This window comes from Erinaceus europaeus, chromosome 4 (assembly GCF_950295315.1).
Source record: "Erinaceus europaeus chromosome 4, mEriEur2.1, whole genome shotgun sequence".
Lineage (NCBI taxonomy): Eukaryota > Metazoa > Chordata > Mammalia > Eulipotyphla > Erinaceidae > Erinaceus > Erinaceus europaeus.
This window is the reverse complement of record NC_080165.1, coordinates 6,326,289-6,338,759: the sequence shown is the minus strand read 5'-3', so window position 1 is coordinate 6,338,759 and position 12,471 is coordinate 6,326,289. Positions and strand designations below refer to the sequence as shown.

The 12,471-nt window shown below is 43.8% G+C and overlaps 1 protein-coding gene across 1 annotated transcript in view; it reads right to left on the bottom strand.

Annotated features, from left to right (window-relative positions):
- Positions 1–12,471, bottom strand: part of UTRN (utrophin) — a 609,745-nt gene that overhangs the window by 472,215 nt on the left and 125,059 nt on the right. The window contains exon 3 of the mRNA XM_060190773.1: positions 1,413–1,474. Coding sequence (XP_060046756.1) covers positions 1,413–1,474 — 62 coding nt within the window. The remainder of the gene's footprint in view (positions 1–1,412; positions 1,475–12,471) is intronic.

Below are 12,471 nucleotides of genomic sequence, written 5' to 3'. Positions count from 1 at the left end.
ACCATGATGCTGATTTCTGAGAAACCTGTATTATTCATTTTGCTACAGCATGGCTTTATAGTCCTCTAACTTGAAATTTTTCCTCACACTTCAAACTTTACAAGACAAAAACCCAGGAGTCAGGCGGTAGTGCAGCGGGTTAAGCACACGCAGCGTGAAGCACAAGGGCCCGGTTCGAGCCCCCGGCTCCCCACCTGCAGGGGAGTCGATTCACAGGCGGTGAAGCAGGTCTGCAGGTGTCTGTCTTTCTCTCCCCCTCTCTGTCTTCCCCTCCTCTCTCCATTTCTCTCTGTCCTATCCGACAACAACGACATCAACAACAACAATAACTACAACAATTTAAAAAGGGGTAACAAAAGAGAAAATAAATAAATAAATATACATAAAGACGGAAACCCTATTTTCAATAAAGGACATATAACTAGAATAAAAGTGAAGATTCTCTTGTCAATTCCTTCAATTTTCTGTATGTTCCGTGCCCATGTATTGAAAACACTGATTGTACTCCAAGTGGTGAGAAGTAGAGAAAAGAACAGGTCTTTGAAAGTAAGGAAGTCTACCGAGAGAAAACCAGGGCAGATAAACATCAGCCACATTCACAAGTATGAGAACCCTTAAATGACGACCTGAGAGACAATAATTTGATTATAGGCCAATTATCTTCTTAAATGTATTTAGTTATTTGAACCTAAAGGGACATAAACTCCACAGCTCGTGATGGTCACTTTTTTCTCTCTCTTTCTATTTCTCTCTCTTTCTTCCTTTCAATTTACTATTTTTTACTTATCTTCTGTAAAGCTACATAAACATAATTTTCCCTAATTATATATTCATTTCCTAATGTACCAAGATTCAGGAAGTCAAATGCAGAAAACGGGTGTCTTTCTGGAGAATTATCAGGTAAAATAAAGAAATAAATGCGGTTTACGCCCTAATTGTCTTCATCCCATGAATTGTTTATTGAGAATTTCCATTTAAGAATATTCTAGAAGAGTTCGTCAAGGAAAAATATTTGCATCTGCAAACTCAGATTTGTGTTAGGTCCCATTTTGCGAGAAAATTCACGTCACTGCCTTGCAAACTCCATCACCCAGGATGAGGCAGTGGTGCAGCCCGTTAAACGCACTAGTACTATGTGCAACTAGTACCTGGGTTTGAGCCCCTACTCCCCACCTGCAGAGGGGTCGTGTCACAAGAGGTAAACCACGTCTGCAGGAGTCTGTCTTTCTCTCTCCCTCTCTACCTCCCCCTTCTCAATTTCACTCTGTCTTATACAATAAAATGGAAAAAGGAAAATAAAAGGTCACAGGAGCAGTGGATGCGTAATGCCAGCACCAAACCCCAGTAATAACTCGGGGGCGGGTGGGGTGGGGTGGGGGAGACCATACAGTTTTTTTGTGAGTTTCCGTTACCTTTGAAAATCGGGCATTTATCCACTTGGTAAATGTCTTCTTCTGTACATCATTGTGCTCATCTGTGGAAGGGAAAGGAGACAAAAGGAAAAGCGTGAGCATTTATGCCATTAGTAAGGGCGCTAAATGAGATTATCTCCAGGCTGGAGAGCTTAAAATAGTCCTATTTGCAGAGTTCATGAGGCACAGTCTAAGCCACAGCTAATGAATGTGACGGGGTGAGTTCACTTCTGGAACCGGAGAATCCTACATGTAGCAGAGCAAGGATGAAAAAATGTCCCCAAAGGGTCTGGCTCTCACTCCTTCCTTCCTTCCTTCCTTCCTTCCGCCTCCAGGGTTATTGCTGGGGCTCGGTGCCCGCACTAGGAGTCTACTGCTCCTGGAGGCCATTTTTTTTCCCATTTTGTTGCCCTTGTTGTTACACTTGTTGGAGTTGTTATTGTTGTCACAGCTGTTGTTATTGTTGGATAGGACAGAGAGAAATAGAAAGGAGGAGAAGACAGAGAGGGGGAGAGAAAGACAGACACTTGCAGACCTGCTTCACCGCTTGCGAAGTGACCTCCTGCAAGTGGGGAGCCAGGGGCTTGAACCGGGATCCTTATGTCAGCCCTTGCGTTTTGCGCCATCTGCGCTTAACCCGCTGTGCTACCGCCCGACTCCCCTGGCTCTCATTTCGAGCCTGGAGACATATTGTTTGTTGTCAGCCATTCAAGCCATGTTTGGAGGATATAATCAGGACCTCACTTCTGAGCAACTGCTTGTCAGACTTTCTGCTGAATCTTGTTTAAATGAGTTTTAGCATCATAAAAACGTGCAATGTGGTTAACAGTTAACAGTATTTATATACTTTTTCCATATTTGGGAGCTATTCTCTGCACTGATCCGGCTTTCTAGGCCTATTCTCAACTCTGACACCCTCTCCCTAGACAACACTCTTAGCCCACCTGCATGCTAGCTGTCAGGCTCAGGCAAAAATTAGTAAAGTCATGGGCCCCTTGGAATAGACCTAAAATAGATTTCCTAGCTTCTTCCAACATGAAAACCCCAAATCTCATCTGCTCTATTCTTACCTTTAGGTTCCTGATTATTAAACAGTTTGTTCTGCTTTATATCTTAATGCTTTTCATCCACTAAGTTGCAGATGCTACTATGATTCCATCCTGACTTCCCTGGGCAGACAACCCCACCAATGTGTCCTAGAACCCCACCTCCCCATAGCCCTGCCCCACTAGGGAAAGACAGAAATAGGCTGGGGGTGTGGATCCACCTGTCAACACCCATGTCCAGTGGAGAAGCAATTACAGAAGCCAGAACTCCCACCTTCTGCACCCCATAAAGAATTTCGGTCCATACCCCCAATGGGATAAAGACTAGGGAAGCTTCCAATGAAGAGGGTGGGATACAGAACTCTGGTGGTGGGAATTGTAGCCTTGTATCTCAAAATCTTGTTAATCATTATTAAATCACTAAAATAAAATAAATATGAGCCTGTTCAAAACAAAACAAAAAAATCATCCACTAAAACTAAGAAATCATAATTTCTCTCCTTTTCCTACAAGCCCAGCACACACACACACACACACACACACACACACACACACACACACAAATACCATAAGAAGTCACATAGTTTTATGACTTGATTTCCTGAAGCTAACAAATCAAGGTTCTTATGATCTCAGGGAAGGGGGTGTTGGAAAATGTCTACACACTTTAAAAATAAAGAATAAGAGTCATTTTTCTAAAGATTCTATTTGTTTGATAATGTGAGCAGAGAAAGAACCAGACATCACTCTGGTACCTGTGTTGCCAGGGACTGAACTTGGGACCTCATGGTTGAGAGTCCACTCTACCACCTCCAGGACCACTAAGGATCATTTTGTCTTTTAAAAAGAAACTCTCAGCCTAGTGATTAAAAGTTATTTTTCAAGCCACATGTGAAAAGTGGCCACGACAAGAGTTAGGTGGACCAACAGGAGTATCCGCCATCTTGCATTCCACATAAATACGTTTGCTAATATTAATGGAAGTTTAAAACCAGAGTTCTGTCATTCAGACCACCAGGGAAATAGGAATATAGTATGCAGACCCTGAAAAAGGATATTACTTAATGATGTAATTCAAAGCTTTGCAGACGGCAGGGTCCCGTGGTTGATTCCTCCTACAGAGGCCCTTCCCCCCCATTCAGGTACCAACAGCCTTGGAACAGGGCCCACCACCATCAGATCAACAACCTAGTGGCAAGACCTTTACATCAACCTGATGGTCACCGGACTCAGCCCCCTGCCCTTTCCTTCCCTAACAGATTCACTAGACTTCACAAGCCCTGAATCCCAGCCTGGGAGTAAGATAGGTGTTTGAGTCACGAGGCTGCCATTGCCTCTGGCTTTCCCTTGCATGGGGTTAAATCTACTTTTCTCATGCCGGCTCTTATCTCTCGGTTAATTGGCCTTCTGATCAGTCAGCAGTTGATTCGGTCACAAAAGCTCCCTGAATTTCCTGCGGGTGGACAGAGTAATTGATTTGTGTAGGATGAGATCATGTGGTCTATATAATAAGAACTTCAGAATCCACTAGGTCAAGCTGCAGTCCACTGACTAGTGGCCTTAAGGGAGTCATGATAACACCTTCTCATTTGTGTTCTTTTTCTGTCAAATGGGGGCAGATGCTAGTCACTTAGCAAGGGCACTGTGAGGACTGATACGTTAAGAGAAAAACACCTGGCAACCAGTCCGTGTCCAGCTCCTTGTTCTCGTTGCCGCACTTATTATTACTGTGTGTGTGAAGCGATCTTATAAATATCCATTTGACCCTTCCCATCACTTTTAATCATGTATGCTTTAACTATTCACCCCCACCCAATACTCGACTGCAACCAGTACGAGTTACTGTTAGGGAGAAGGCTTCGGGGGCTCAGGGAGCCAGTGGAAGAGGATAATAATAAAGAGAAGAGTGAGGGGGCTCCGGTGGGCGTGCCCCGGTTAAGTGCACATAGTACTAAGCACAAGTATCATGAAAGGATTCAGATTCAAGCCCCACATGTAGGGAGGATGCTTCACAAGCGTTGAAGCAGGTCTGCAGGTGTCTGTCTTTCTTTATCCCTCTCTACCTCCCACTCCCCTTTCAATTTCTCTCTGTCCTATCCAATAAAATGGGGAAAAAATAGCCTCCAGGAGCAGAGGATTCATAGTGCTGGCACAGAGCTCCAGTGATAACCCTGGAGGCAAAAAAAAAAAAAAAAAAAAGAGTGAGGCGTGGTGACATCCATTTTAGGAACCCCTTTGCCCCAGTGACAAGCATGTACTAACATTTCCTCAATTAAGTCTTAAAAACAAAGAGTTACTGTTAGTTATAAGGCTTAACAATTTCAAAGCAGCTCTGATGTCTGCACAGGGAGAATTGAGAATTGTGCAGAAAGGTGTGTGTGTGTGTGTGTGTGTGTGTGTGTGTGTGTGTGTGTGTCCATCTGTGTGTGTGTGTGTCTGTCTGTCTGTCCCACCGCCTGGCCCACCACCATCCAAACCACCAGGCTGCCCCCTACAGCAAAACCACAAAATAATAACAGAGGAGGCTCCAGGAGACTCTGCCCTCCGTGCAGCAAGGTTCCAGGGCTGCCTCAAACCCAGCCTTCTTGAGCTGTCTCTAACAGCACCGTTACAAGTTCACCTACGACTTCAGCGTGTTGGTGGTAGCACTGACCCTTACTTTCTTCTGGAAGGAGACTTTGTAATTAAAGGGTCATTCCTGGAACAGAGACAGCCACAGCTGCAGTCCACAGTGCAAGTCTATAGATCCAACCAAGTAACAGGAAACTAATTCCAAAATAAAAGAGCACAATGGGATAACGGTCAAAACTGTTCTTGAAGAAACTGGTAGATGTGTCTTTTCTTCCAGAAAGCACAATGTAGTCACTATCGCCCCCTGAAAGACCTCAGGCTCTCAGCCATCTAATCAATGCTACAAGCATACATGAACCTAGAGAATTTATTTACACTCACTAAATATCTGGATTATCACACCCACTGAGATTATACTCAGATCATAAGACAGCCATCCGTGTCACTCTGCAAGAGCCCTACTGGGCTGAATTTACTCAACTATTTCATGAGTTTTATAAATATTTATAGAAACTTAAAAAGATCTACTTATTCCTACTACCTGAAAGAAATGATTTCTCTAACCCTTGCTGTATCCATTATTCTTTAATGTTACAAGCAAAAATATAGAAGAACCACAGACACTAATTTCTCTTAACTTCATAATAGATAACGTAAGAATTTTTTTATCATAAAAATGGGGAAGAAATCCCAAGGGGTGGACATTACTCCACTTTATTGTTTCTTAATCTTTTCTCGGAACACTCAACATTTGCATTTCCAGAATCATATTACAATGTTTGATAGTGTTTAGTGTGCCTTCCAGATACATACCCAAAGAAATGAGCACCTACCAACGTTTCAAATGATAAATAAGACCTTTAAGTTTTTTTTTATCTTTGTTTATTTGATAGAGACAGCCAGCAATCGAGAAGAAGGGGGAGACAGAGAAGGAGACAGAGAGACACCTGCAACCCTGCTTCACCACTTGTGAAGCTTTCCCCCTGCAGGTGGGGACCTGGGGCTCGAATCCGGTCCTTGAGCACTGTTAACATGTACGCTCAACCAGGTGCGCCCAACCAGGTGCGCCACCACCGGCCCCGACCTTTAAGTTTTTATAAATATGTACTAAGTTTTGATTTGATAAGACTTTGAGAAATTGAGAGAGAAGGGGAAACAGAGAAGGAAAGACACCTGTGGCCTTGCTTCACCACTTAGGTAAAGAACAAACCCCTCATCACAGACCCCTGCGAGCGTCAACCCGGCTTTGACCTAGCACGTTATGACTGGGCCCTCCTCAATCGCTATCGAACATGTTCCATCGCTGGAGAGCCAGAGACGACCCGAACTGCCCCTGCGGCTCCAGACAGACTATGACCCACATAGTCAACGACTGCCACCTCTCCAGATTCAAAGGAGGTCTCGAAACTTGACATCAGGCTCAACCTGACGCTGTTGACTGGCTACGGAAGAAGGGCAAACGCTAGAAGAAGAAGCACTTGGGAGACTTCTCCCTGAAGGTGGGCACCAGGGCTTGAACTTGGGACCCTGTGCAGGGCAATGTGTACCAGGACCCCTTGGAATTTTTTTATTTTTGTTAATATCTTTAAGTTTGATTTTATATATGTATATACATATGCTAATATGTATATATTAACAGGGTGAAGCTTCTATAATTTTTAAAAAATATTTATTTATTCCCTTTTGTTGTCCTTATTGTTTTATTGTTGTAGTTATTATTGTTATCGTTGGCTAGGACAGAGAGAAATGGAGAGAGGAGGGGAAGACAGAGAGGGGAAGAGAAAGATAGACACCTGCAGACCTGCTTCACCGCCTGTGAAGCGACTCCCCTGCAGGTGGGGAGCCGGGGCTCGAACCGGGATCCTTAGGCCGGTCCTTGCGCTTTGCACCACATGCGCTTAACCCGCTGTGCCGCCTCCCGACTTCTATAATTACCTCTAAACTGTAGGTCAATCAACACCTGGATACGTGCTATTTAAATAAGTAACAAAACTTAAGCACTGACTTATAGAAAAAGTGAGTCAAATATAAATGCTTCCAAAATATTCCAAAGTTTATAATTGCATATTCATTTTTCTGATCATTCAAAACAGAACGTCCGGTAGACATGCCAATCATCCTTCAGTGCAGTGTTCCCCTTTTTCTGACAAATATGCACAGAAGGAATGAGATCTCTCATTCTCTACCAGACAGGAATTCAGGAACAGAGTCGGACTTAACTGGCAACTTTTCAAGAGATTAAGAATGTAGCAAATTGGGAGTCAGTGGCAGCACAGCAGGTTAAGGATCCTGGTTGGAGTCCCCGGCTCCCCGCCTGCAGGGAGTCACTTCACAGGCGGTGAAGCAGGTCTGCAGGTGTCTGTCTTTCTCTCCCCCTCTCTGTCTTCCCCTCCTCTCTCCATTTCTCTCTGTCCTCTCTAACAACAACGACATCAACAACAATAGTAACAACAACAATAAAAAAGGGCAAAAAAAGAGAATAAATAAACATTAAAAAATTTTTAAAAGAATGTAACAAATTTGAGATCTCTACCAGTATAGAATCGCCCTCTATACCACAATTACTACGAACCACCTTAACTCGGGTCTCTGTTTACGTGAAAACATACTAGCAAAGTAGATGCATTACAAGGAAAAGCTTAACTCAAGCTATTCTCATCAATCATTTTGCTTCCCCGGGAATTTAGACTGAACTTCAAACGTTTTAAATTCTGCCAGCTCTCTCTCCACTGTCAAGTCAGTTATTTTAAATTCACCAAGATAAAAATGTGCAAGCAGACAGCTCCAACGTATATAAAGTCTTTGCATTTGTATAAAATGAAAGTCTTGGGATTTCTATCCTCCTGTTTCCTTTTGAGTTGGATTCTACAAAACCAGCCAGTTTTGTGGGCCGGCAGGTGGCGCAGTGATAAAGCTTTGGACTCGCAAGCAGGAGGTCCTGAGTTCGATCCCCGGCAGCACATGTGCCAGAGTGATGTCTGGTTCTTTCTCTCTCTTCCCATCTTTCTCATTAGTAAATAAAATCTTTTAAAAAAGGAAAAGGAAACCAAAGTTTTTTTCTCAAATTTTTTTCTGGCTCAGTAAACCTTATCCATAATGGGAACAAATACGGGACTGAATTGGAGAAAAATTCGTTAAATCCCTTAAAGGCTGATTTTCCAAATTCTTCCTCTAAATACTTTGTTCTTCTTAAAATGTTTCAGACATGTTTACACAGATCCATGGGCCTTTGCTACTGCTGGTCTGGGATTTTATTTTTGTGATGGGTAAGAGAAGTGAAGCAAAAAAAAAAGTCAGCAAAACAGCCTCAAACAGACATTAGCCATAAATCACAAAATAAACTCGAAACTGGAAATGTGGCAGGGAAATTAGGCACAGTTTCCTCTATGGAAATACACAAATCCTGGGAACGTGTGAGCTACTCTTCAAAGCCTTTTAGACAGAAAGCATTATCCTGCAGAAATTCAAGATGTAACTTGGGTTTCATTAAACTCTTCCGAAAATAAGTGCCTAGATTTGATGCCAAAAGAGAGAGGAAATGCCTTGCTGGGTTATTTAAAACTTAAACAGACTTTATTAATGCTTCTGTCACAAAAATCATCACACCTTAAGTCTGCACCACTGCTGGTGGGAATGCAGACTGGTTCAGCCCCTCTGGAAGATTGCATGGACAATCCTTAAGCAAATAAAAACGGAATCACAATACGGTTCAGCAAGACCAATCTTAGGCATTTATTCAGTGGACACTCAAACACTAATCAGAAGGGACACATGCACCCCTATGTTCATAACTGCATTATTCACAATAGTCAAAGACTGAAAGCAACCTAACTGCCCAGCAACAATAAACAGATATCACTAAGGAAAAACCAAGTCTGGCTGAAGCAGGGATGATGGGAAGAGGGGAATCTAGACAGAATAGCAAAGAACAGAAAGAATAATGCACTTTTCGGGTCCTATCCACTATCTGATTATTTTAAAAAGTACATATTTAGAAAAAAATGAAAATAAAAATTGTAACATCTGGGAGTTGGGTGGTAGCACAGTGGGTTAACAAGAAGCGCAAGGACCAGTGTAAGGATCCCAGTTTGAGCCCCCAGCTCCCCACCTGCAGGGGAGTCGCATCACAGGCGGTGAAGCAGGTCTACAGGTGTCTGTCCTTCTCTCCCTTTCTCTGTCTTCCCCTCCTCTCTCCATTTCTCTCTGTCCTATCCAACAATGATGACATCAGTTACAACAACAATAAAAAACAACAAGGGCAACAAAAGAGAAAATAAATAAATATTAAAAAAAATTTTTAATGTAACATCTATAAGAAATCATCCAGTGAGCTACAACATATAATAATGTCAAAACAAGGATCCAAAAATAATTCAGACTTCAGATGCTTTCAAACATAAAAGCTTTTGACACCCATTCGATAGAAGGTACTGACTTAGAAAGACATGCTTACATAATATTCTGGTGAACTGGTCACTTCTAGCGGGAAGGTCATCACAAGCCCTCCCGTGGGCCTTCACAGGACCTTGCCGTCACCATAAAGCAGTGATGGGAGGGACCTGCCCCCGTCTCTGAAGGGAGGCTGGAGTATCCTGCCCTGACAATGGAGGAAGACAGGTCCTGAAATGAGTGCAGCCTGCGCTGTTCCCAGCCATGACCATGAGCTGCGAGCTCAGTCCAACAGGGACTCAGAGGCAACACAGGCCCTGGTGCTAAATATAAATATATTTATATACATACGCTGGGTCAAGTGGAAGGAGGTAATTAGTTAATCCTATCCACAGAGTTTCTTCAAGAATGGGAGCTACTCTCTGCCCTAATCCAACCTTCTAACCCTTTTCTCTACTCTGACACCCTTCTCTCAGCCAATGTTTTTTATCCAACTTCATGTTAGCTATCAAACTCAAGCAAAAACTACCATAGTTGTGGGTTTCTAGAAACATGCCAAAAATTGGGAGTCCGGTGGTAGCGCAGCGGGTTAAGCGCAGGTAGCGCAAAGCACAAGGACCGGCATAAGGATCCCAGTTTGAGCCCCCGGCTCCCCACCTGCAGGGGAGTCGCTTCACAGGCGGTGAAGCAGGTCTGCAGGTGTCTGTCTTTCTCTCCCCGTCTTCCCCTCCTCTCTCCATTTCTCTCTGTCCTATCCAACAACAACAACAACAATAATAATAACTACAACAATAGAACAACAAGGGCAACAAAGGGGAATAAATAAATAAATATTTTTTTAAATAATAAAAAAGAAAGAAACATGCCTAAAATGGACTTCCTAACTTCCTTCCACCCTAAGATCCCTCATCTCATCTGCTCTGTTCCTACTTTTTGGTTCCTGTTCATTAACCATTTTCTCTTAATTCATGTCACGCCACCTTCCAGACACCAAGGGACAGATGCTACCTTGATTCCACCCTGACTTCTCTGGACAGAGGACCTCACCAGTGTGTCCTGGAACCTCACCTCCCCAGAGCTCTAGCCCACTAGGGAAAGACAGAAACAGCCTGGGGATGTGGATCCATCTGCCAACTCCCATGTACAGCGGAAAAGCAATTAAAGAAGCCAGACCTCCTACCTTCTACATCCCCCAAAACAGTTTTGACCCACACTCCCAGGGGGGGAGAAGTGATAGGAGGAAGAGGATAAGAGGGCTCTGAACTCCAGCTCCATCAGCACCCAGAGAGAGAGAGGAGGAGGAAAAAGGAAGAAATATTTGAATGTAGTAATAGGGTCATGAGTGGCTTGAAGGGGGAGAGAGGACTGCACCTGGGAGAAAAAAGGTGGTTTGCAATGGATGGGTCAGGGATCCAGAACTCTGGAGATCGTAACAGTGTGGAATTATAACCCTCTTGACATGTAATTTAGTATATCAATATTAAAGCATTCATAAAAATTAAAAAAGAAAAAGAAAACATTCTGGGGGATAAAATCTAATTTCACAACCAGCCACATCTATTTCCAAAACTCCATCTCCCCAACCAACACTGCTGTAACCATGAAGCATCTGGCCCTCACCCAGACCCGGCTTGAGAACCTCTAGTCTGCTCTCTGTACATATCCACCTCCTCTGGAAACTTCCTGTGTGTAGACTCGCGCTGACTATTACCCTCTTGTCTCTGGGTGACTTCATTCAGCATGATGTCTTCCAGGTTCATCCCTGTTAGAGAAGCATTTCATTTCTTTTTATAACTACAGAACAGTACTTTGTCTTCATTTATCTGTTGATGAACACACGGGTATTTCTACCTTTTGGCTACTGTAAATTAAGTTGCAATTAAATTAGAATATCAATGCCCGGGGGGTCAGTGCAGAGGGTTAAGCACAGGAACCCGTGTAAGAATCCTGGTTCGAGCCCCCAGCTCCCCACCTGCAGGGGAGTCACTTCACAAGCGGTGAAGCAGGTCTGCAGGTGTCTGTCTTTCTCTCCCCCTCTCTGTCTTCCCTCTCCTCTCTCCATTTCTCTCTGTCCTATCCAGCAACAATGACATCAATAACAATAGTAACCACCACAACAAAGATAAAACAACAAGGGCAATAAAAGGGGAAAAAAATAGCTTCCAGGAGCAGTGGATTCATGGTATGGGCACCGAGCCCCAGCAATAATCCTGGAGGCAAAAAAAAAAAAAAAAAAAAAAATCACTGTCCATTCCTGTCCCCTGCTCTGTTTTGTTTGTTTGTTTGTCTGCTTGTTTTATGGAGATATATGTAGCAGCAGAGTCACTGGGCAGTCCCATATTTTGATTTTCAAGGAGCTGCCAAAGCGCTTCCCACAGAAGCTGCATGAGTTTCCGCCACTAACATTGTGCACAGGCTTCAGTTTCTCCGGATCCTCAACACATCCCTTTGCTGGTGAGTGTGAAGCTGCGAGTAGAGTCTTGGACCTGCGTTTCTCTAGAGACGAACAGCGCTGACAACAGCTCTGGCTTCTGCCAGGATAAAAGTTGCCAAGCAAAACTACCAAACTTTCATATCCTTGAGACTTTCTAAAGGAGTTCCAACAGTGTGCCACCCAGAAGGAATGAGGGTTAAGGAAACTGCTTTTGGAGGGCCGGATGGTGGCGCACCTGGTTGAGCGCACATGTTACAGTTGGCAAGGACCTGGGTTCGAGCCCCCGGTCCCCACCTGCAGGAGGAAAGCTTCACAAGTGGTGAAGCAGTGCTGCGGGTATCTCTCTGTCTCTCTCCCTCTCTATCAGCCCCTTCCCTCTCGATTTCTGGCTGTCTCTATCCAAATAAATAAATAAAGATAAGGTTTTTAAAAAAGAAAACTTCTTTTGGGCCAGGCGATGGCAAACCTGGTTAAGTGCCCACATCATAGTGCACAGGGACCCAAGTTCTAGCCCCTGGTCCCCACCTGCAGGGGAAAGCTTCACATGTGGTGAAGCAGGGCTACAGGTGTCTCTCTGTCTCTTTCACTCCCTCCCTCTCTCAATTTCTGTCTCTATGCA